We start from the raw sequence: 25,583 nt of genomic DNA, 5'->3' as shown, positions 1-25,583 counted from the left end.
ATTATATCTGTGTCGCTAGTTGCTAGCGACCATAGTGTTCTTTCACTGGGTATTGTTGAATTGCAGGCAAGTTGTTCCCGTCCAACTTGTTAACGTCCCGACGATTTTCACAAGACATCAGGCAGGTTTGCATTTTGCTACCATGTAAAGTCTTTTGGTCACTATTGCCTCAGTTGACGTTATGACAGGGGCACAGTCATTTTAAAGCTATAACTGCTGACGACATTTCGTCTATCCCTCTGACAAACACACGTAAGTTTTAATGTATTTCCTATATGTATTCTAAAGTCGTTTAGTCCAAACGATACATCTGAACGACCAATGATGGCTTTTACTAAGTCCAAACATTACGTCTGAACGACCAAAGATGGCTTACTGAGCGCCTGACCATCCTCTAGAAACGTCAGAATAACGACCGAGACACATACATGAGATATGAAGCAAGGATATAAGATCAATTTTGCTAAAGTCCAAAAGCATCAACGTAATGGTCACCCCCGTAGGTGACCTAAAAAGTTTAAAACGATAAATAGTTATGGTCACCCCCATGGGTGACCCGAAAGTACAGTACAAACAGTCACTCTTTCGAGCGACCTATAACAAAAGTTTGATTAATGTTTAAGTAAGAGGGGGATGATATAAAGGGCCTAGGAATTAAACGGCATGGACCTCCTCAGCTTCCTTCTCCTCGGACGCTTCAGCTGGTAAGACAGTAGTTGGAGCCTCCTTCTCAGTTTCGGGGTCAGGGGGTACATCCGACACTATGAACCCGGCACAAGACGGGGCGTTTTCATCAACTTTCGATGAAGAATCCGCCGTCGCAGCCAAGTCCTCTTCGTCCATCAGATCCTTCATTGACCCCATGAACTGGAGGTATATGTCAATGTCCTTCTGTGGCATCCACGACGCCGTCTTCTTCATTAAAAACTAGTACATCAGCTTAGCCCTGACCCTAGTTGTCACTTCAGCCTCGAGCATGTCCAGCTCGTTCTTCTGTGCGTAAACGCTCGCCTGGAGCGTCGTGATTTCATGACGAGAAGATTCCTCTAACTTAGTCGCCCTCTACCTTATCTCTTCCAGTTCCTCCACATTCTTCTGTAAAGCTTTTTTCATGTCCTCCTTGGCCTTCTTGCAAGACTCCACCTCATCGCTTTTGGATTTCGCGTCCAATTCAGCCTTCTCTATTCTCTGCTTCATGGTCAGGTGACCCTTCAGCAGAGATGAGATCTCCTTCTTAGCCATTAGGAGATGTTGAGAAGACTGCATAAAAAAGACATGATACGCGTCACTTAGAGAGTCAAAAGTTATTGTCATAATGAGCATAGTGTATGAAAAAGAAAATCGAGGGTCTATACCTGAAATAGGAGTTCTAGCCCGTCTGACATCATGCGAGGAAGAGTATGGTCCTTGATCCTCTCCATTGCGCTAGGAAAAAGGAACCTGTCAGCCTTAGGCCATATGAACCTCTCCAACGACATGAAGTGTTGGGGTCGGTCACAGTATAGGAAGGACCGCTTTTGTCTTGGGGAGCTAGGAAGTCAGTTTTGCGCATCTTAGACGCGACGTCATGCTCGTCGTCCAAGTGGACGACGACCGTTGTATCCTTCTTGGACGACGCTGACGCAGCGTCAGTAGAGGACTCCCTCTTACGCTTGCACAACATCTCCGCCAGCGCTTGCCCATCCAGACTCCCCCTAGGACGCGATTGAGATGAACTTGTCCGGAAGTGTTTGATTCATTAGTATAAAACCTTCCCTAGTAAAGTCCTACCCAAGAGTAAAAAAAGAAAAGAAGAATTTAAATTAGATCGACTAACCAGAAGCCATAGATGAACAACTGTCTTGAGAAGCAAAAAGAACCCTTCTGAATTGCCTGTCCTCCTCCGATACCTTCAGAAACATGTCACAGAGACTCTGAGATTCGTCGCGATGCGATAGCAGTTTTGGGTTAAGACCTGCAGTAGAAACGATGTAAGAGTGGTGTTGACGACATGGCACGAACTTAAAAAGACTGAAAATAAACACACCTTTGGTATTCCAGCCGCCAACCAGAGACGTCCCAGCTTCCCCTAGCGACGACCTCTTCACAAACACAAACCTGTTTTTCCAACCTCTGTCATTCGACTGTATTCCCCCGACCAGAGGCTCTAACCTCGCCTTTGCATGTAGGGATATCCTATTTTTCGCTTTGACCCTAATCTCATAGTGTAACAGTAAGTCGTGGAGGGTGAAGGCTTCTTCCCACGACGATGTCACCCTGTCGATGACACTCAGGATCCTCCAGACTTGGGGCATAATTTGCCCTGGGCTGATTTGGTAAATTTGCATCAGATCCCTTGCCAGGGGGGTGAAGGGAAGTCTAAGACCTATTTTGAAAGGGTATTTGTAGAGCACTACCCATTTTTGGGGACACGACTCTGGTGGTTCGTCAGGCTCAGTGTTCCTAATGGCAGTACTCTCAGGCAAATTCCCTAAGTCTAAAAACCTTAAAAGATCCTCTTCTGACATCGTTGACAGTTCATCCTCATTTTCTACCCTTGGTTCTACAACTTTTAATTTTTCTTGGTTATTTACAAAAATCCTAATGCTACGTCTGCTAGGTGCCATGAGAACAGTAGAAGAAGAGAAAGTAGAACGAATCAAAGGAAAAAACGAGTGAAAAAGTGCGAAATTACCTGGTGTCAGCGATCGGTTTTCCGATGGAGAGAATAGTGGAAGTTATGGAAGTTGCCTTACTTAAAGAGAGAGAAAGATTTGATGAAGTTGGAGTAAAAGTTGGGATTTCAAACCGCCCAAGTTATTTATGCCAACAGTGAGTAATCATGACAATCGTGCCAACGGTTATAATTAAAACGGCTATTTGAAAAGAAAACTACCTTTTGTATTTTGAGACTCTTGGACTACCAAAAATAACCGCTCAAACATATCTCCTTTCATTCCTTGCGTCTCTTTGGAAATTTTCCCTTTTTCTATAATTGACAAGGGCGAGATTTTTTGTGATTTGTGATATCTTAATGACTTGGACAGAATTTCATTTGATTTATTGATTTTTTAACAATTGTCTCATGGGCTTTATGCCACCCCGATTCAACAACTGGGGGCAAACTGTTCTGGCTGAATTTTTTGACAGGGTGACATTGACGCGACGACGCGATGACTCAATGACGTGATGCCATCTGACATGATGACGAAGTAAATGCGACCCGAAGACACAGCGAAGGACGCAAGATTGAAAGCAGAGCATTAAGTGGTAACGGTCCAGCTAAATAAGGAAGGAGTGTTATGAGCCATAAATTCAGCCGTTAAAGGGGACAAATCAAGACGTTGGAGCGTAACCATAGAAGATCTCCCATGATTGAAGTGCGAAGTTAATGTAATAATTAGTGAATTCATTTTTGTATTCGTTGAGAAAAAGCCAAGGAAAAAAGAAGGCATATAAAAGGGAGAGAGAGGTCATTGACATGTTTTTTACGCAACATTATTGGAAGAACACTAGAGAGAACTTAGCACTCTTGTTACGACAGTCAGTCACTAAGAAAGATAGTGAACTATATTAGTTTGGTGGATCTCCAACCACCCGCGGTTTTTTACCCACCTTCATTGGGGTTTTCCGCGTCACCACTTTTGTGTGTTCATCCTCTTTGATCCCCTTTGCATTCTTTTGTCGCGTTGTCTTTAACATAATCTGGTTAACTCGTCCCACATCTTTAATTTCGTCGTAAGTGATAAAATTTAGCATAAACAGTTCTCGCACCGCCAATAAGGCGCAAGCATTAGCTTATATTCCTAAAAAATGTAGTTTTGTTGATAAGATGTGGATACAAAGTTTGTAAATGGGCTCTTTTGTTTTGTAAGTGCTTAAGGGGAGTTTGTTCTCCTAGCTGATCTAAGGTTGGACTTAGATGTAGGATGTATTGTTCTTGGTTTGGCTCCTTTTCATTATACTGACTTACTTACCAAAAAAACATACGAGGATACAGATCGGAGGAATCTGCCGGTTTATAGCAAATAACTATTGATGGCTCGGTAGCCTAATAAGGGGCTAGTATCATTGTTGTCATGACGTCCCTAGAAGGGGACACCTTTGAATATGCAGTTTTGATCTTTGGATTCAAGACATCGAACAATAAGGTGGAATATGATGTCGTTATAACTGGGTTAGTCTGAGCATCGCGACAGAAGCCAAGAAGATAAAAATCATGACAGCTAGCCAAATAGAAAGAACGTATGAGGTCAAATAGATAATGTAGAAGTACCTTAGTAAGGTAAAGCAATTAACAACACCGCTCCAAAGCTTCGGGTAGTGTTGACCCCGAGAACTAGGAACATTGCAGCAAATGCCGTGTGAAAACTAACAAGTTCGAGCACGATGGATTCGAAGAAGAGCGTCATGATAGAGATTCTACCCGAGCTAGTGTTGACATATCGGTAACTGTTGAAGTAAGTTGTGTGATTCAGGAGAAGGAATGGTATGATAAGATAAAGGCATACAAGCTGACTGATGAACTGCCAGCGGACTTAGATGACGACTAAGAAGTCGAAAAAAGGGGCCATGTGGTTCTGTATTTTCAAGGAAAGTTGTACAAAAATGGGTTCACACTCTGATCCCACTCCTGAGGTGCGTAACGGTTTATAAAACCACATAAATAATGGAAGAAATCCACGAAGCTAAGGAGTATGTGCGAATCATATCGGTGGAAAAATATTGGCCCTTAAGGATCTGAGAGCCGGCTACTACTGGCCGACAATGCTAATAGATGCATAAGCTTACATAAAAAAGTGTGACAAGTGCCAGAGTTTCGCGCCGATTATCCATCAGCCGGCAACTGACTTGCAGACTATTTTCAATACAATCCCCTTTACTCAGTAGGGGATGGACATAATTGGACCATTCACACCGACGTTAGGTAGGAGTAGGGTTATTGTTTAGAGTGTGATATGGACCTACGCCCAAAGTCTAACTGGTGGGCATAAACTGCCACTTGACTCGGTAGCCCGACACTAGTATAAGCTCATAGCTGTCCGGGAAGGCGAAAGGTATCGGGCCTTTGCTACAAAAGTTAAAACGGATGCAGGTCTCCCGCTACTTGTCATCAATCTCCACAATGGATGAAGAACCTTTCTCGCACACCAGCATGAAAAGGTCGGCAAGGGAGTCATTACCATCCTCCTCAATAAACTCAGGAGGGTCCTCTACATCCTCATCAAGTTTGATGTCAATGGCATATTGTCAGTCATCATGGCCAGTTCAACCCATAAAACATCATCTTCATTGATTTCGACCTCTTCCTTTTCAACCTCATCTAAGATCCAGTTACTGATTGAATCCTTGCCATCGACCACCTCAACGCAATGTGAAGACGAGGCCTTAATGAGGGTTAATGGTTGGGATGGTATTAAGTGGAAAGAGCTCAAGAAAGATTATGCCAGACTAACCATGCTACCATATTGGTCAAATGCTACCGACCTTAATTTCTTGTTGGTGGAAATTCTTCTCTCACTGCCAAGGGTGATATGTTTGAAATTGGAGATTCTGATGTAGGGTATGTAGGCTGAGAAGCCATAGCAACGGCGTCAGTAGTTTAAGGCTCGATCCTGCCGGAAGTACTACAATCTCTACCAGATTTGGTTCTACATTCCTTAACTATGTCCACTGCTAGAGAAACTGGTCTAGGGAGGCAGTAGATGATCTACTAAACTAAAGTAACTATCAGTTACCAGCGATAGAGACTTAGAGTTATTTTTGGAGTTGGAAGCTGCACACATGTTTAACTTATGAATGTAAACCTACTTAAAGGTGAAGTAAATGGCGTAACCTGGAAAATGAAGTGAGATAGAAATGGTGCACAAGCCAAAGTAGTTAGAAGTTCCACAGAGGTGCTTTGAGCGCTGAAATCGGTTAGAAAGCTCGTGAATCTGCATAATTACGAAATGTAAAACATCGATTAAGAAAATGCAAGTGATTTAAAGAAGTTAGAGCAAGAATTGGAGAAGAAATCAGCGCAGGAAATATCGTGAAAATGAAGAAAAACGTCAGAGCAAAACTCACTTGGAGTTTTAAAGTTGAGTAAAATGTGAAATCGAGGAAAATCCAATGGTTATGATTGAAAAAAACACTTCAACTGCCCTCTTCAGATGTCACCATGTGTCAGCCTATGACGTCCATCAATCAAACAGTTAGCTTGTGGTTAATCACACATGACGCAAATATCGAGGCAGTGTTTTGTCTTCATCAAGTCTAGGTTGTGTCTCACTAAAAACATACCAGCTCTTAAAATCCCATAAGGTGAATAAAAGTTACAACTCCCATGACGGATCCACTCTTGATAAAGCATGATATGATTGTTGCGTCATATCGGCTTGGGGGCTAGTTGTATGGTTGATGTTCAACTTCCACACTAGTTCATTAGACGCCCTAAAGACCGTCATGGTTATACCTTCAAGGTGTCTTGTGCATTTCCTGGAAGAGAATCTTCATGATACTAGCGTCATAGGGCATACTAGTCCCTATCGTGCGCCTTGTCTGTAGTTTACGCCTAAGCTATCAGTATTGAGCCTAGGCCTAATCTCTTTGTATCTTAGAAGGCCTATGGGCCTAGAGATAAGTATAAAGGAGATAGGTTTTAATCTAGCCAATAGGAGAAGTATCCTATCTTTCTTAGGACACTCCCGTCCACTATATAAATATTCCATGATGTGAGCCATTAAGTTACATTCACAATATTTAGCTTACATTAGTTGAGAACTACCGGCTTTTACTTTAGTGATTCAGGCACTAAAGGGGTGTTTTTTGAATCAATCCCAATGTTAGTTTACATGTTTTGTGTTATAGGTTTCAGATCGGACTACTGAAGTGAAATATTGGTTCACCCATAGCTATTATTCTATACTGAAACATGTAAGATGAATCAAGCCTTAGACGAATGTGAACTCATTTTCTAAGACAAATCAACTTATGGCATTAGATTCAGACTCATTGGACACAAGTTGATGATCACAATTAAGATATCTCGAATACCAAGTCACGCATACATACACCCCATCAAATATCAATGTTGTTATAAAGAAGAGAGGGCGAAAAACGAATACCAACGACAAAAGTTAGAGATGCACCTGGAGGTGGGACTCGGGACTCCTCTTCGAGCCAAGTCGAAAATGGTTGACGTACAATGAACATCACTACAAATGCAATTGTATTGGAAAATCACAAGTTTTTATGAGACCAAAAAAAATAACGGCTGTTTCGGAATACTACTTGTCAGTTGTCATTGATAACAATGATGTATGAAGTGGGCACATAGCATCCAATACATGCAGTCAATTCTTACTCGTCTTTTTGCACCCTTCCTTCTCTCCTATTATTCGAAGAGACACCTATAAAACTCAGATTAGGAGAGAGAGAAACCTTATCTTCTTCCCCCCACCCACCGCTCAAGTAGCCCACATAACTAATTACGCTAGTTTATTTATTCCAAAAATAAAATCTGCTAAAATTTAAACATAAAATAAATAACTCCATTCTTCTCTAAAATATCATCCCTTTTATGAGAAGATTCCAAAATAACCCAACAACAAGAGGCTTCCAATTCCAACGGAAATTATACTAATTTATACTCCATTTATTTTGTGTTTGTGACAAAGAGAAAAACTTGGCAAAAAGAAACTATATTTCATATTTTCGAAGTCGGTTAAGAAGTCTGAATTGTTGCAGTTGTATTTAAAATAATTCATGCCGGTGAAATTTCAGGTAATTCGTTTTTCTTTTTTTTCTTCTAGTAGGTTCGGCTAAAATTTCTTTTTTCTGTTTTTTCTGGGTTTTGTTTCTTTGCTTATCATTTCTGCTGTACTAAAACAGTATAGTACATTGGTTGAGCTATAAAAGGAAATTGTACTACAACACAGAATGAACTACTATGTTCCCGATTTTGAGATGGAAGACGAACATCACATAATATCTACCTCTTCTCCGATCACCCGTCACAAGTAAATATCTCTCCTCTCATAATTTATGTTATTAGGTATTGTCTCGTCTGGAATTAATTATAGTATAATCGAAGATGATTTATTTGTACAAATGTATCATCTTAGTACTAAAAATAGTATTATGATGAAAACAGGGCAGAAGATGAGATACTGGAGTTGTTATGGCAAGATGGTCAGATAGTAGCACAACCTCAAAATCAACGAAAATTTCAACCGTCTTCTGCTGCTGCTTCACCACCTCCGCTTCCGAATTATCAGTATCAGCATCATCATCATCATCAGCATCATCAACATCAGCAACAGCAGCAGCAGCAGCAGCAACAGCTTTATATGGCGGAAGATGAGATGGCAACATGGCTTCACTACCCACTGGATGACTTGTATAGTGATATTCTATGTGAAAATCAGAATCAGACGAGCACACAGCTTCCTGCAGTAGCGACAACAGTAGTACGCCAACCGCAGGAGATTAGGCCTCCTGTTGCACCAGTTCGACCGCCTGTTCCGCCTCCTCCATCGACGACAACGACAACAACGACGACAGCAGGGAGTACGATGAACTTCCCGCTGTTCTCGAGGATGCGAGGGAATAGGGAACTGGAGAGATTGCCGAGCTTAAGGACGGACTTGACTGTTGTAGAGTCGAATTCGACGCCAGCTTTGGGGCAAGTACAGAGCATGGGAGAAGTGTCGTCTGCTTTTCCTAGCAGTGTTGGAGGAGAGAGACTGGATAAAGATAGAGGTAGCGGAGGAAAGAGACTGGAGAAGGCTGCTGGAGGGAGTGATGAGATTACGGTGTCGTCGTCGTCTAGTGGTGGTCCTACTAATACGACCACGACGGCTATCATCGCTTCCGAAGATGTCGGAGAGAAAGTGGTCATGGAGGATCGAAAGAGGAAGCAAAGAGATGTTGATGAATCTCCTTCCACTGCCACCGCTCAGGTGAGTCTGTTACATGTTTCGCAATAATCTTTTTCGCACTTTTTTTTTTACTCTCTTGCTTCATATTCGTTGTTGTACTTCTTATTGTAACGTCTGCGCTTAAACTTTTTTTACCATCAATATTTCGGCAAAATAATTTATATTATAGAATTAAGATTAACCGATATATTCACAAGCATATGCTAATATACTTCCTTCATATCAAAATAGTTGCATTTTCAAATTTGTCAAAGACGCTTTTTTAAAGATTAATATCTTTGATTGCTAAAATTAATAATAATTGATAATTGAAATCCTCGTATTAAGACGAATGTAACAAGATTATATCTAATAATATTTCTTTTTATATAATGATGAGAGAAAACTTGTCAAGATTGATTGATAAATAATGATTAAATATCAAATGATGCAACTATTTTGAAATGAAAAAAGTATTAAAATGATTTTGGTCGTTTTCTATAATATTGGCTAAGTTTATAGTCAAAGTTTATTATATATCGTGAGAAAAAAGTTGGAAGAATAACAAAGAACAAAAAGAATCCTACTATTCGTTTTGTTAGAGGGGGAATACATTAAGCTAAAATTTGTTCTTATACATTACTGAAAATACCAAGGGGGTCATCTGCCCCGATATTACAAAACCTACGTAATTGTTCAAAGGTAACCTCTTCTAAGCTAATTTGTAATTCCTCCCAAGATGATTTACAAATTTGGAGAAATATATTAACTTTCATGCTTGCCTTCTGAACTAGCTTTTTTAGCCAAAATATTTGCTTCCTTTGTCTGAGTATGCTCAACTTTTTGCACCATTTTTACGGGACCTTCCTGTAGTAGCGTCCTGCATACATTTGTCGCATTAGTGTATTTGTCTTTGATTTTTGCTTCCCAATTTATGTTGGTTACTCACTGCTATCATAGAGTCGGATAATAAAATGCATTTATCCCATCCTTTTCTATTTATTCATTTTAATGCTTATGGTTGTAATTTCTGTTAAGTTAGCATCATTACTCACCATGACCCCACTTTCTAAATTTTCTACGTTATAAATAATATCTATGTGGACATTTAACAATCAAATAAACGTGTCCCATCTAAAACAACAATGTGTTGTGAGAAGAACTAAAACTATTCCATATGAAGTTAATATATGGTCATATGGATCATTTTTGTTCCAAAAAAATTACTCTCCACCGCTCCGTGTCATGTAGGTGTATTGAATAACAAGCGAGACATGATCATGTGCCAAAGTTTTAGAGGTCTTGGGTAGTAGGAGTGTCAAAAACAGATGCAACTCAGGGGTCCACCTGCATCCGATCTATTTCGATCTGACATGATTAGGTTCTCGGACCTATTCTCATTTGAAATCAACCCAACTCATTTATATCCAAGCATATCATGACCCATTCTGATCTGTTTACCGGTCCGGACTCAATAGAAATCCAGTTAGACCCGAGAAACAAAATTCGAACACATTTTGCATCGATTTGAAGAAAACCCGAGTGCAAGTAGACCAGGGAGAACCCATTTAGACCCAACCCATTATAACACGACCCTTTGTTGACATGTCCCATGTCAAACCAACGTATTACTAACCCGATACTATTAATCAAATATGGTTTGTTCATAATTTTTGTCATGGTCGTATAAGTACTTCTCTATATATGTAAGATATTAAAAAATTGTTATTAATAAAATATCTTGACGTATTTGATAATATGTTTATAGTTAACAATTGTTGAGCTTATTAATTTTTTCATTTATATATTTCTCACTATTGTCATGCACACAGACAAACATGTGTGTCTTGACCTGAACTTCGATTGATATCGAAAATGATCGGAAACAGATGGACTTAAATAGACATATATATACGAGGTTTGAGTCGACCCAAGTCCATCCAAACACAACCTAAGCTGATCCAAGACAATCAGAAACTCATTGAGAACCCGACTTATGTCTACCCACAATCGATTAAAGTCGATTCGAAATGGTCCGACTTGTACTCAACCCAAACCAGAGTATAAGTTGGTAAGTTGGATCTGATTTAAGTGGTTGCGGCCCAACTACACCCGATTTGAGAAAAGGTTTGATCTGTTACGATCTAACACAAACACATCCGATCGAACTCAGGTCAACCCAAATCCACTCAATAACCCAGATTGAAGCCCCTAGATTTCGACTCATAGTTTGTCAAGTGGGGTTGTGGGATGAGGATCACTCTAGTTAGTGTACTTCTGTCAACCTCGTACATAGAGTAATTTCAATCCTTTCTCATAATATGTATTACTGTTGGCATAGAGTTTAGGTTATGGTATAGGATCAATTTGAACCGAATAGATTGAATATAATATTACCTTCATTTCTTTAGATATAATATTTGATTATTTTTAATCCGCTCATCAAAATGGTCAATATTGTATCGAAAAAGCATATATGATGTTCATTATTATAGATAAAAAATGAGAGAAAAAATGAATGGGATTAGAAATAATAGGTAGATTAATATGTAATCCCAATGTAAACCAGAATGGCCATGGGATACAATAGTTTGGGACGTTCTTAGACAATCAAGATCAGAAAAAGTGCCTTTTCTTTGTTTTCCATCATCTTTTTTTGATCAAATTCAACAAATCTATTGATTTTTGTCCATCTAAAAGTTACATAGCTTTTGTAAATTGCATGTGCAAAAGCACTATAATTTGAACTACACCTTCCGGCTCAAAGTGATTGATTGCGCACTTTCTAAATTGACTATGATCTTTTATTCTACGTCTTTAGTTGATGTTTCTGCTAAGAATTGAGGATCAATTAGATTGAAAAGGAAAAGCAAGGAATTGTATTAGCATAGTCCATACTCCATATCGTAGTTGCCTAAACATTGAAGGCTAATCCAACGGGTGTGTTTTAAAAACCCTCTCAAATGCTTAAGTATAAGTAGGTAGAACGATAAAGTAGTGAGAATAAGATTTTAAATTGTTCGGAAATTTGTTATTGGTAATGACACTTCCTATAAATTTTTAGCAACTTAGATAACAATTGTATATTTATGACTTTGTTGTGAATATTGATTTATCCTGTAACATGCCCGAACATTTAGCTTAGCCTGCGTCAAAATAGGACTTTTTGGATGAACAACATATCTCGTTTTTTTATGATATCTTTTTTATAAGTTAAAATAGTTTTGAATTCAAGCTTTCGAACTTCGGAATTATATGCTATCTAATGATATAATCACAACGATCCCTTCTTATTAAACTTAAGGGGTCGTTTAGTTCAAACTATGGAATGGAAAGGAAATGGATACAAATAGAGGAGGGGAATGGTAACAAGAATGGTTATCTTTATTAAGTGTTTGGTTCAACCCAAGGAATGGAAATGAAGGGTAACCATTAACTTCAAGTAATGGATTTTGTTAGTTGAGAGGGAGGGAAGGTAACAAATTGGGGGAATTCATTACCATCAAGTAATGGTAAGGGATTGATGAGGGATTGAACAAAAAAAAAAAAAAGGGAATCAATAATTGATTCCGTTTATTGAAATTCAAAAATAGTGAACCAAACGACTCCTAATTGTGAATGGTCAAGAGAAAAAATTTTACTGCTCTGTAGATTTTGCTTAGTTAGTAGTATTGGTTTTAGGTATTTAAGCTATATAATTTCGTCCCCTCAAAAAAAAAAGCTACTGTATATTATTTCATGTTATTTTGTTTTTTGATGGTATATAATTTCATATTTTTTTTTTTTGATAATTTATATAATTTCATCTTATATGCCAATTATTATTTTTCCTACGGCAAGAGAAGACATACCCAAGGGCTAAGGCTAGTAGATCTGTACTATTTATTAATTATATTTCGGAGCTACGTAGATCTGCTTTTAATGACATGTACAGAGTACAGATATACTCCTACCACCCAACAGCCTTACCTTCATACAGTTGCGACTTGCGAGTTAGTATTACTTATTAGAATCATGTTCCCGATATAGCCAACTTGCTTTCCTCTTTTATTTTATCTTATATTATTCGGGTGAATACTTGGCATGAATAATTCCATTTTTATCCATCTTTTTAGAATTAAGTATAATTCTTTTACTATTTTTGCAATAGTAATTCTAAGTTCATTAATCACTTGCGACGTATTGTATTCATTCCAAAATAAATTTCTTCCTATTTGAAATCTTGACATCAATTATAGTTAGATTATATATTATAAGTTATTATTAATATAAAAATCTAATCATGCGGGGTTTTGTTTGATTTCTTTTCGATAAGTTATGTATTAATATTCTATTGTTGTAATTTTAGAGTAATATGTTATAAAAGATGTTTAAGGTTAAAGAGTGGGGTTGCGAACGTGTATATTTAATGTAGCAAGAACAAAAAGAAAAGGAAGAAGTATGTAGGTGATTAGCAGTTTGAATTAGTTGGAAAACATTCCTCCATAACTCGATATTTGTCCGAAATAATCAATATTTGGTAAGAAGAATTTTCTTGCAAGAAAGAAAAAATAAGGTATTCTTTTTGCAAGGGTTTTGAGTATCGGATTCATGACACAGAAGTAGAAAAAGAAAGATTCAACTCATAACCACTAGATCAACTTCAATCCTTTTAATTCAGTATTTAGTTATTTAGAATTGTTTATGCGGCTTTGGGAGAATTTCCCATGAATAATTTATCATGACAAGGTCCATAAAAAAGTTGCGTTAATTTATTATTTGAGCTAAAATGATTTCTAACATAATTTGGTGATAAGCTGGTTTTACCATCTCATTTAACAATATCTATAGAGTCACTAATTTTAAAACTTTGGTTGTTTGATAAATACATGTTTCCTCTTTTTTTTTTTTTTTTTCTGATTGTGATATTTTACTTTTTTTAAATATTTTTTATTGACTTTTTATATTTCTCCTACCACATAATCTCAATTTTTATCATCTATATCTATTTCTTTCCTTTATACGTCACTTTCATTAATAATGTTTCAAAAGATGACAATATAATAATAAAGAAATAGAAAAGGTACAAAAGTTTGTGTTAAATAGTTGAGCAAAAAATACGGCTGGAAAAAAAAATTGAAGGTTGAATCCATGACTTCTCCATCTTTATGAAGATCCTCCACTAAAATGGCATGAGTTTGGTGAAGGGTATAGCTAACATGTCTATCACGAATTGTGCCACGCATGGAGTGAGATGATGAAGGTAATAGCTGACGCAGTGTGAATGTGTGATTGTACTTGGGGGGTAAATTTTACGGCGGTGCTGTCGAACCATGTGGTAGAGAGAGAACTGAGAAAGAGCATAAATTGAGTAGATACATTTATTTATTTCAGAATGAATCCACAAGTTTTAGAAAATAGTAAAATAGAGTCGAGACTTTTAGTAATTGACAAGATATAAAAGTTTGGGTCAGATTTGTCGCGAGTTCTGCTTTCTAGTAGAGAGCGGAGTGGATTGGAGTTGAGGCCCACTTTCACGGTCTTGGTATGGGTCTCATGTGGTGTGAGTGTGACTTGGCGCACATATTCTAGAGTAGAGAATTATTTTTTTTATTTATTTTTTATTTTTTCTAACTTTTTGTTGGAAATTTACTTGTCTACAGCAGGCACAAATGTTATAAGATGAGCGATTAAATTATAATAAAAATTAAAAAAATTTAAATTGATTAGGTTTACAATAATTTATTATTTATTGGAAATTATATGATATAAGTCGGTTTTCATTTGATATAGTAAGTTTCGTTTGATATAATAAGTTTCGTATAATATAAATTATATAATCAATTTTGTGTGATATAGGCAATTTTATGATATAGTTAGTTTAGAATAATATAGTACATTTTTTTCAAATATAATCGATTCTTGTTTAATAAAGGCAATTTGCGTGCACAACAAATTACTGTAAACTCGATTCACTCAAGACGTTTTAAATTATAATAAGGAAATTTCATCCATATAGACTAGAAACTGATATTATTATAATAATGAAAATCAGAATAATCCTTAACTTTTTGTAAGAGGAATAAATTAACGATCCTTAATTAAAGTTGGGGTGATATGGTTAAAACTCAGTCAGCTCTCTAACTCAAGTTGGCTTTGTCGATGTCATTAACTTGATACATTAACGAGTATGGTTGAGCTAGCCTTAACTCGATTCGATAAGTTTATGAAGTGCTGGATAGATTTTTAATTTTTATGCTTTTTTCGTTCTTTTATTATTGCAACATTTTCTCTATTTGTAAGCTTCATATTAATGGCAACATTACTAAATTTGATTATGTTTTATCTCTATCTATTTTCTTATTACATGGGTCTCCTTTTCATCTCTCTCTACAAAAATTATTAAAAGAGACAGTTTAATTTTAATATAAAAGTAGACCTAGTCACTAAATGAATTACACTAGTCACCGAAAGAAATTAATTTAGTCACGATTGGGCTAATTCTCTTTTTAATATTGGGCTTACCATTGCCTAATTCTAAGTTAAAGATAGGCGGTCTCTTACAAGACAAACTCCTCTCTCTATCTCTAATCTCCTCAAAAAATGTGCAACCCCTACATAATCCAATAATCAAAGAACGGTGGAAGTATATATTACAATATTTCAAATGTTAACTACTTTTAGGATAAAACTAGTTATTAGGCTCGGGCTATGTCCCGGGTAAGAAACAAATTTCATTTATTAATATAATACTTTATGATAATAACACTAAATATAACTTAGCCTAGTGGTTAAAACTATAGTATATGTACTTGAGGTCTCAAGATCAAATCCTATACTATGCAATTTCTTAATTTTTTTTATTGTACATGGATTACATGAACTAAAACTCCCTAGGGAGAGCGCCACGTGACATAATTTCTTATTTTTCGCACGCTTTTTAATATATTTATATAGATGCTAAACTGGTTATTTGAAAGTTACTTGAAATTACTATTAAAAATTTAAGAACTTTATATTAAATACAAAAAGTTATAAATTAATACTTAATAGAGGAAATTTGATTGCGAATAATTAGTGCACTAAACTAATCAAGTATATATGCTCACGAGCACCTTGAACTTGACCGGAAACCCTGACGAGTCGAGTCTAGCCGGAGAATTTTAAGCTTGGTCAGAAATTGCTTGACTTGATATCTTAATGAGTCGAGTCAAACATAAGTCAGCTTGTGAGTTGTGACGGACTCGGCTCGATAAGCAACCCTAGCTGGGGGTGATAGTCATTATTGGTAGAAGGTGAGAGCATGCATCAGTTCGATATATATGATTCTCCGAATGTTAACTATGTTGAGTTGGCAGAGTATTGGAAGTCACCAATACCCAATTCGGGTATGATCTAAATGGTTGGCCTTTGCAACTATATAAACACCTAAACAGAACAATATAGATTCCTATTACGCTATTATTCTTCCCAAATAATTGATCTCAAAAGGCTCATATTGTGATATTGATGCACTGATCCTATATTATACTACCAAAATAAATGTCCTTCGTTGTTATTTTCTCTGTATGCTGCATGATTATACGGGAACTTACATGAACAACATACTCCATCTCTTATAATAAGGAAAAAGATATTTTCGAAGCATTATGATACTAACTTTTTCAATTAAGAGCTAATTAGATTTTTTTTTCTTTTTAATATGCATAAGGATGTAGAACTTGAAGCTGGTGATGATGAAAAGAAACATTCCCGGGGGTCACACTTTGGAAAGAGATCTCGTGCTGCCGAGGTTCACAATCTCTCAGAACGGGTGTGTAAATATGTAGGAGTAGCTTAACATCTAGCATGGAACTTCTGTATTCTACGAAATCACACGCTGATAAGTTGTGTCAAAGTGCAGAGACGTCGAGATAGGATAAATGAGAAGATGAAGGCATTGCAAGAACTCATTCCTCGGTGCAACAAGGTATGAAAACTATATCCTATCAGCCTCGATTGTAGGTATCAAATGGTTTAATAAATTAATATCTAATTTTACTGATTAATTCATCATCTTAGTAATTTCTGTACACCCTGATAATTCACTATTTGAGAAAATTTCATTTTCAGTCAGATAAAGCTTCAATGCTCGATGAGGCAATTGAGTATTTGAAGTCTTTGCAGATGCAAGTTCAGGTATTACTCTTTGGTGCTACACTATATTTCTGAAACTATTGTGCAAGTATTACAGTAAAATTGAAGATGGTCATTGTGTTTCCAGATGATGTCAATGGGATGTGGAATGGTTCCAATGATGTACCCTGGAGTGCCACCACAGTATATGCCACCAGTGGGAATGGGAATGGGAATGGGGATGGGAATGGGAATGGACATGGGAATGAACCGCCCAATGATGTCATTTCCACCCAATATGCCTGGTTCTAACTTACCAACCGCTCAGTCGGTAGCAGCAGGATCTCAAATTGCTCCGCGGTTCACCATCCCACCAGTTCGTATGCCTTCTCTTCCTGGTTCCAATTTCTCTGCAAACCAAGCCAGCAATCAGGTGGATCCTGTCCATAGCTCATTTCCTGTTCAGAATCCTGCCTTGCCACAGCAACCAGTTCAGAATCCTGCCTTGCCACAACAGCCAAACTTGAATGACCCGTATCAGTACATGGCTTTCCAACAGATGCAGATGCAGATGCAGATGCAAATGCAGATGCAGATGCAAGCAGTTCAGGTGACTTTACCTATATATGTAGTTACTTTTATGTGCATAATTGCCAAACATAGAAGACAATCAAATATCTGTGTTATTGAAGGTCCTTTGCTGTTTTATGATAATGTGTATTATGTATCTTAGACTCTTAGTTCTAGAAGTAGTATCAGGTGTTATGTTGCTCGAACTCTTGATTTCACCTCAAATACCTGTGTTGGCTCAACACTCGGACATGAATGGAACACTTGGACACATTTTGGGCCAATATATTGTAAAAATTCTACAAAATAGCGGAGTTAGACACTCGGGCAAGTACACCGTGTTGGATATAGGTACTCTAGTCCGAGCAACATTGGGCAAGTTAATACATCCATGTCATTGTTCGAGTTTTGACACAGTTATCCGAGATGAGAGAAGCTCTAGCATTTTGTTGTTAATAGATCCTGACTGTAAAGAGTCTAATGTGGGGTTTGGTGATCAACATTTACTAGATATGCACACTTGGAATTTGGCCTTCATGCTTACGTAAAAATCCTGACTTTGTTCACAGAACCAATCAATTTCCCAACCTGGGTCAAGCAAGCCAAGCACAAGCAAAAGTGAGGCCCAACCTGGGCCAAGCACAAGCAGAAGTGAAGCTGAAGATGATCAATGATGTAAGCTTTAGCGCCGAGTTAAGCAGCTTAAGCAAGCTGAAGATTATTTTTTTGGTACCGCAGTTTGAAGTTTTTGGTTAAAGAGACGGCGAAAGGTTATTGCCTGCAAAGTTTTGACAAGGACATGTAGTTTTTCCACCAAGTTCAGTTTCATTCAGCCTACAGAAAGCAAACACAAAACTAACATCTGAAGAGGAATTCTCATGTAAATATTGTCTTCTAGGGATCAGTTCTCGTTTTTGTTCAGCTTGTGAGTTAGCTTGGTGGGTGCAACAGAATGCAAATATTTTGCAGTTGGTAGAAAGAAAATGATAAAACCGTCTTTCTACTGATTGCGTTGCACAATATTAAAACAAGTTAAGCTGAAGTGTACAACTAATAGACATAACAGAAGTTCCCAATGTGCTCAAGTTTGGAAGAATTTGGCAGTGAAATTCCGCACTAGCATTTTTTTTCGTCTTGATGGATCTAACTGATTATCATTTAATCAGTCAATATTTGTAATATCAGTAACAGGAAGTACAGAACACGTTAAATAATCACGTTCTTGAACTGTACGAGAAAGAGAAGATTTATATGCAATGGTTGCATGTACATACCAATATAACCTTCTTATAACCTTTGAAATTTGAAAAAGATAACCGCAAATCTTTAGGGGGCGTTTGGTTTATATAGTGGTATATGGGTTTTGAATCATGAATAAAATCAAGATGTTATAAGTTTGGAACTTGATACTCAATACCATGCGTTTGATTTTATTTGGGAATAAAAAAAATTTCTTTCTATCTAATACCTAAACATATTGATACGAGCCAAATCTACCTTCCCCCTTGGGTTTCTAAACCCCATACCTTATGGGTTTGAGGTATGGGTTTTAGATCTCTCAAATTATTAAACAAACACTAGGTATGAGTTTTGCTCATTTTAAACCCACACCTCATACCAAAGTTGTATGAACCAAACATTCCCTAACTGGCTGGAAGGTATTGTTGTGTCGTATAGGATATACAATAGTTGCACTGGATACTCCTGGAGTAAAAGATGAGCTTTTGTTTATTTCAGTGCATCTGCACCATACCAGACTACAGGTGTAGAGGAGAGTTAAAAAAGAGAGCAAAAGTTCAAAGACATGCACAAAGGACCACAATGAAAATCCACATCGGTTTATCCATTACAACGCTAGCACTTCTAAGTGCAAATAAAGCATACAACGCTAGCACTTCTAAGTGCAAATAAAGCATCATGGTTACTGAATATGTTTCTGTCAACTTGGTTGATCTGACTGTCACTAGACAAGTCCAATACCTAACAATGAAAGCTACAGAAACCCTATATTCTTGAATAGTTCAAGAATAAGGCATGCCATATGCATATTATAGTGAGGTTTTCATCAAAAAAATTTGGAGCCTGGTGTGTAAGAACATTGAGTAGGTTCTCCTTTAATTTGTTCTCTTTGATTTGGTTAGTCTGCAGAGACTACGGTGTTCTTTTATATCAAATCTGGTTCGTTGTTGCTACAGGGAAGCTCACTGAAACCTGCACAAGCATTAGCGCTGTTCCCCTTTAGAATTTGCTGCAGACAATACCTGCAAGAAAATATAGCAAAATGCAATGGGTTGAGAATGGTGCGCCCATGAATCATTGCATTCCAATGAGAATCTCAAGTAAAACAAGGTATTATCCTCATGGTAAGGGTGACATCGCTAGGCCTAGGGCCGATCTGACACAACCCACATGCCTGACCATCGCAACCCTCTGCCGCAGACTGAACACCTCCACTTAAGTACGGCCCACAGGGAGATCCGGGTGCATAGCCTATTACCAATGCCCGGAAAAGACAAGCTTAAGTAGGAACTTTGCACTTTCAGAGTACCTTCTCAGAGAATACACGAAACACATCCACGCTCATAGCCTTTTCGAGTTCCTGATAGTGAAACATAAAACATTAGCATATTCCATAACATAGTGCTTCAAACAATATGCTGAATTCTTTTTGGCCTCATGAAAATTTATTTACTTACTTCTAAAGCATTTGGAGAATCATTTATCCTGCAGACGAGCTTCCGAAGGTCTTCATTCTTAAGAGTATCTTGAATTTCAGTAGAAGCCCCTAGAAAAAGAATTTGACAAGGATGATGTTAAAGGCCACATCAGTAAACCTCTAGATGTATGTACTGTCTGGACCAAAATATGACCCACTGACTTTTGGGATAATGATGGAAATAATCCACAGAAAGTTAGCTACAAGAAATGGAGAGTTTAGAAATATCTGAGATATTTAGGCCCTACTTCGAGGATGACAGATAAGATTCTTTGTTCTGATAAGCCAAACTGAAAGCTATTGAGTAAAAATGACCAAATGTACTGGTAATAAGTGTTTCAAGACAGGAAAATCTAACAAAAGAAACCGCATCATCATAGATGTCTGCTATATCTTTGTAATGCTATTACGTAGTGGGGCATTGATGTATATAGCCAGCAAAAAGAAAGCCACAGGATAAAAATTGAGAACTAAAGAATATCAGAAGCATTTGAAAAGATTTAGGCCCTACATTCTACACAAATCCTTAGCACCATTCAGAGTAATGGAAGATGCAAATTGAGATCAGATGTCAGAAGAGACATGGAACAGAAAAATCAGTTTTGTCAACATCAGTTGTATCCTCTTCAATGCTCCTGGTCAGGATGGAAGAATAAAAAGAACAGCATCTGGCACACAAACTCTTAGTTGCATCACTGAGCGGATTATTGATGATTGCAATATGACAAAACCCCCCAAATTTCTAAACTTTCAAACAAGTTTCACACATGAGTAACCCTGTCTAGTGCTCGACAAGTCATACCTATAGATTCCAGTTGAGCCTGATCCAAAACTTCACATGCTTCATCAACAAATAGTGGTCTTTCTGCAAGCAGTTGAGGAGTCGCTGTTTCCAGAACAAAGAACAAGGACCTCAATAACAACCAAAAGTAAATCAGAGGGCAATTCATGTCTGTAAACTTTCTTTACATAGCACTGCAAGCAATGCAGAGTACACAATAATGCAGCAGTGCAACATAAGTGAATTAGTAGGCCATTAGAGCTAAGAAATTAAGTAAGACATTATCTAGTTGGGTTCAAAAACTAGTCCAAACGCTACTAAATTAGAGATTTTGTTGAGGGGAAATTAGAGATTTATTATACAACAATATGTAAACAAGTCCAACCACAGAAGTGTCATGATATAATCGTATACTGCAGTCAATTGAACTTTTAATTGAGGCCACTAAAGGAAGGACGTGTGAAACTAAAAAGAGTTGGCCCAGCAAAATCAGAAACAGCGCTTACAAGAGATAACTGTGGAGAAGAACTTAAATATTTAACATACGATGAACAACAAGGGCATGTTTATAAGCCTGTGATGCTTCTTACTTGGTTTTTCATCAACCGGTACAGGTATAACATATGATGTTTCTGCACATATGAGCAAATAATTAAAGACCGCAGTATGCCTTATAACAATTAGTATCAGAAAATCATAGCAATATACAGTATCTTACTTGGTTCTTCATCAGGCAATACTGACTTAGCAGTAGCACATGGAGTTTCTGAACCAAAAAAGAAACAAAAAAGAACTCATGTTAGCCTACCTTGACAGAAACCAAGACAAAAGTCTACAAAACTCAATAATCAAACTAATTTTCACCACAAGATTTTCTCGCTCTAGTCATTACTTAATACATACACCCCTAGTATCCAACTAGTATTACCTGATTTTCTGAATCCCAACAAACTGCGATTTGGAGAAGGCGAATTGACACATTTCAGTGGTATAATGTTGGCTATAATTACAAAACTAGGTAGCAACTTGCATTTTGGACTTCCGGTAGTCATTCTCATACTACAAATTGGGTACCACTACATCCAGCTATAGAGTGATTGCAAACTTGCAAATTTTGTTCTAAAGCAACTAGGAAGCACAAAACATAAATATTTCCTTTGTCAAACATCACAAGATTTGTTTTCCCTTTAATAATACAAGCAGCTACCTCCCTAGATAGATCAGCCATACCTTTGTGCTTCTTGAAGCAACCAAGGGAACAACTGCAATTCACAATATGTAGCTATTAAGACCTATCCTGAAACACATTGAACAAAGAGGATAGAAATAATTGCTTACTATGGTATAAGACATGCTGGACATTTGTACTTCGATTTCGCTTCGTTGCACACCTTACATTGCTGCAGACCCATCTTTCTTTTATAAGATTAGTATCGAAACCGAATATTCGGCTTCAAATGTCTGGTTTGCAATCTCCACTGAACTACATTACACACAGTAACCATTATTGATACATATGACTTCCTACAAAATAACACTACCAAATCACTCTGGCTTTAGTGGGTTCAACTGAAAGATCCTGAACATAAAAATTCTTAGACTGCTTTTTTTCTACCCTGTTAAAAGTTTGGAACCATATGTTTCTAAAGAGTTAAACAATACATTCACCCTACACTCTTTCTCTGTTTCTGCAATTCTAAAATTTTGGCTCAAAATTGTGGCAGAACAAATTTACCAAATCTTAAAACTTATACGAGTATTAAACTCCAAATTTTCCAGAATATTCTACTGAAGTTCCCAAATTCAAGTTTGCGATTTTTGTCTCTTATTTAAACCAAAATATTAATAATTACCCATATTTCGATTAAGGAAGAAAGTGTGCAGACCTATGTATATTTATAGATTAAGAAGAAGAAAAACACAGTTTACACAAATTCAAGAAAATGAATTTGGTACATAATAAGTGGGGAAATGAAACAGGCGAAAAAAGGAGGACAGAGAAAGATACCAAGATTTTCGGTAGCTGCTGTCTGCTGTTAATGGCGACTTTTTTGTTTTCACCTATGCTTCTGCCGTTTCAAGTTAGAGGTTTAAACGCTTTAGGAAATAAAGAATTTTTTCTGTCAAAAATTAACAAAAAGGTTTAAATTTTTAATTTTACTGATTTTTTTAATCTGGTGCATGTCGGGCCGGCCAGAGCTTACCCTATTTTAGAGGCTAACCTAGGCCGAGCAATGATATTTTACCATATCGGATATGTGCCAATACCATGACATCTATGTAATTTTTATGACCAAAGTAGTATTAAAAAATTATTAAAAAAAAATTTCATATTTTTTTTTGGGGTAGCTTGTTAGTTGACATCTTAAATCATATTTGGGCTACATCAAATCATATCAGTTCGTTATTAAATCATATATGAGCTACATCTAATCATATCCAGTAACTGATATGGGAAAAGTTGTCCCATACCGGGTATGGGACTATACTTTCTCAACCCGGCCCACCCAAAACTCCCCCGCCTCAAACCAGCATAACGGTGGGACGAGGAATTGACATAATCTAATCATGGTTGGTAAATGCAACCTCACTTTACTATACACAATCCAAGATACCCCTCATAACTCCATTCACCATCTACTAATTTCTGCCTATTTTCTCTCTCTACCATTTCTCTGGCCTTTTTTAGGGTTGTATCAATTTAATTTCTAAGAATTCCTCCATTTACGAGTGATATCTCCATAACAACACAACAAATTCAGTGATTTCTCTTGTTCCTTTCTCCATTTTCGTGGTTTTTTCTTCCTCCTTCTTCGTGATTTCTCTTCCTCATTGTTCCATTTTTGTTGTTTTAAAATAGCAAACAGTAAATTGCGAGTTAAAATTTGGAAGGAAACTGTGAAAATTATTGAAGGTTCGAATTTAAGCGGATTAGATATTGACTTTTGAGGAAAGTGCACGAAGTGAAGCAAATCGGTTCATCTTCTATTTTTCCTGTTGAAATTTTCTTTAATTTTTTCAATTTTGTTGTAACTTCTATTTGTGCTTTCTGTACTTTTTCCAAGTCTCAATTACTGCGTTTTTCTGCATTTTATTGCATACTTTATGAATCCTTCTAGATTACTCTCCGTAATTACTCCTATGATGTGAATTTGGTTTGTTTGGTCCCATGACTGTTTCGTGCAATCTGCAGGAAACAGAATAGACTGTTTCGTGCAATCTGCACGAAACAAAATAGACTATATTTCTTCAATCTGCACGAAATAGACTAATCAGGTTCGTGTAAATTAAAATATAATACTTCCTTTTATAATATTTGCAACATTTTTGAAATTGCCGATCCCTAGCCAATTTTTCTTAAGGGGTGATTAAAGTGTTGGAGAGAGAAATAATTAAATGGTGGAGACCTAATGTAATGGTATAGTTGGAGGGAGAATATTGGAACCACCAAATTTTTGAGTGTGAAAAAAAAAAGCAGACTCACGTGGCCCCGTATTTTTTAGTGGGAAAGTACTGATGGTGTAGTGGGAGGGATGATAAAACACCAATCCAAAACTTTAATAATGGTCCCCAAAGTTTGTGGACAGTTGCGTGGAAAAAAAGGGCAACTTTCCTCCAAAACTGACAAAAAATGCATTCATCTCCCATAAAAGTATGGAGGAAAATTTTACCTTCAAAAATTAAGTTTTTGCCACCATTACATACATTTATTCATTAAGTAAGCACCACTATATAAACACCAACCCAAATGAGCACCATTAATATTCACCAACCACAAAAATAAAAAACACTTAAGATAATTTTTAGACCAACAAATTAATCTCCATAATTACACAGCACATATAATACTTAGTTCCTTAATTACCATCTTCAAATTAGTAAGAAAAAAAAAAGCAAAAATCATCTTCTTCATTTACAGATCTGCTAGGGGTAAAATGCAGAATCAACAAGATCATGGGTTCTTCAGTGTTGATAAGTTGTTAGAGGAGCGAGGGATGGGATGTTTTGCTTGATAAGACCTCTGATTCAGATGAGAGGTAACCATTAGTGGTCTAATAGAAAAAACAAAATTAACTCCAAAAAAAAGAAGGCACTTAGTGGATAAGGTCCTTCAACTACAAAATGGTGATAAGTTAACTTAGGGCACACAAAGAAAACTATCAACAGATTTTGGCATTTATAGAACCACTATTCATAGAATTTCTAAACTTGCATCAAAAATCAAGGATGAACGTGTTCCACTAGATGTGAGCTCAAAGAGAAAAGGCAATTCTGGAAGAAAGGCCAGAACTTACGCTCAGGAATGGCTTAAGTCATCCCCCCTAAGCTACAGGTCCACTTTGAGGTCTTTTGCAGGATACCTTAAGGTTTACACTGCCAACAACCATCTAGCTAGGGGTGTTCGCGGTTCGGGTTGGTGTGGATTGGGATGTAACCTAACCCAAACCGCAAATATACGGTTTGACATATTTCCAACTCAAACCGTAAAACATTTTTGCCGAAATCAACCCAAAGCAAACCGCGCAAAATAGTTTGGTGT

At 37.0% G+C, this 25,583-nt stretch overlaps 2 protein-coding genes across 6 annotated transcripts; one reads left to right on the top strand and one right to left on the bottom strand.

The window, feature by feature from the left end:
• Positions 1–7,414: 7,414 nt before the first annotated feature.
• LOC104899495 (transcription factor PIF1) lies at positions 7,415–18,676 on the top strand. 2 transcript variants are annotated; one of them, XM_010686693.4, is made up of 8 exons: positions 7,415–7,746; positions 7,855–7,982; positions 8,117–8,924; positions 16,573–16,674; positions 16,765–16,830; positions 16,974–17,039; positions 17,125–17,586; positions 18,116–18,676. In XM_010686693.4, the coding sequence occupies exons 2-8, from the start codon at positions 7,903–7,905 to the stop codon at positions 18,218–18,220; spliced, it is 1,689 nt and encodes a 562-aa protein (XP_010684995.2). In that variant the 5' UTR covers positions 7,415–7,746; positions 7,855–7,902; the 3' UTR covers positions 18,221–18,676. The 2 variants fall into 2 exon arrangements, with proteins under 2 accessions (XP_010684995.2, XP_048489624.1); XM_048633667.1 differs by lacking the exon at positions 7,415–7,746 and having other exon boundaries at positions 7,890–8,017.
• A 654-nt stretch (positions 18,677–19,330) lies between these two features.
• Positions 19,331–23,174, bottom strand: LOC104899494 (uncharacterized). 4 transcript variants are annotated; one of them, XM_048633670.2, is made up of 9 exons: positions 23,052–23,174; positions 22,382–22,521; positions 22,274–22,305; positions 21,762–21,809; positions 21,634–21,675; positions 21,065–21,148; positions 20,243–20,331; positions 20,095–20,145; positions 19,331–19,757 (listed from the first exon to the last, which is right to left on the bottom strand). In XM_048633670.2, the coding sequence occupies exons 2-9, from the start codon at positions 22,453–22,455 to the stop codon at positions 19,716–19,718; spliced, it is 462 nt and encodes a 153-aa protein (XP_048489627.1). In that variant the 5' UTR covers positions 22,456–22,521; positions 23,052–23,174; the 3' UTR covers positions 19,331–19,715. The 4 variants fall into 4 exon arrangements, with proteins under 4 accessions (XP_048489627.1, XP_048489626.1, XP_010684991.1 ...); XM_048633669.2 differs by having other exon boundaries at positions 22,382–22,526; positions 23,052–23,167; XM_010686689.4 differs by lacking the exons at positions 22,274–22,305; positions 22,382–22,521; positions 23,052–23,174 and adding an exon at positions 21,972–22,267 and having other exon boundaries at positions 19,331–19,807.
• Positions 23,175–25,583: the final 2,409 nt, after the last annotated feature.

This window comes from Beta vulgaris, chromosome 7 (assembly GCF_026745355.1).
Source record: "Beta vulgaris subsp. vulgaris cultivar EL10 chromosome 7, EL10.2, whole genome shotgun sequence".
Lineage (NCBI taxonomy): Eukaryota > Viridiplantae > Streptophyta > Magnoliopsida > Caryophyllales > Amaranthaceae > Beta > Beta vulgaris.
Note: the sequence above shows the minus strand (reverse complement) of the source record. Positions and strands in the feature narration are given on the sequence as shown.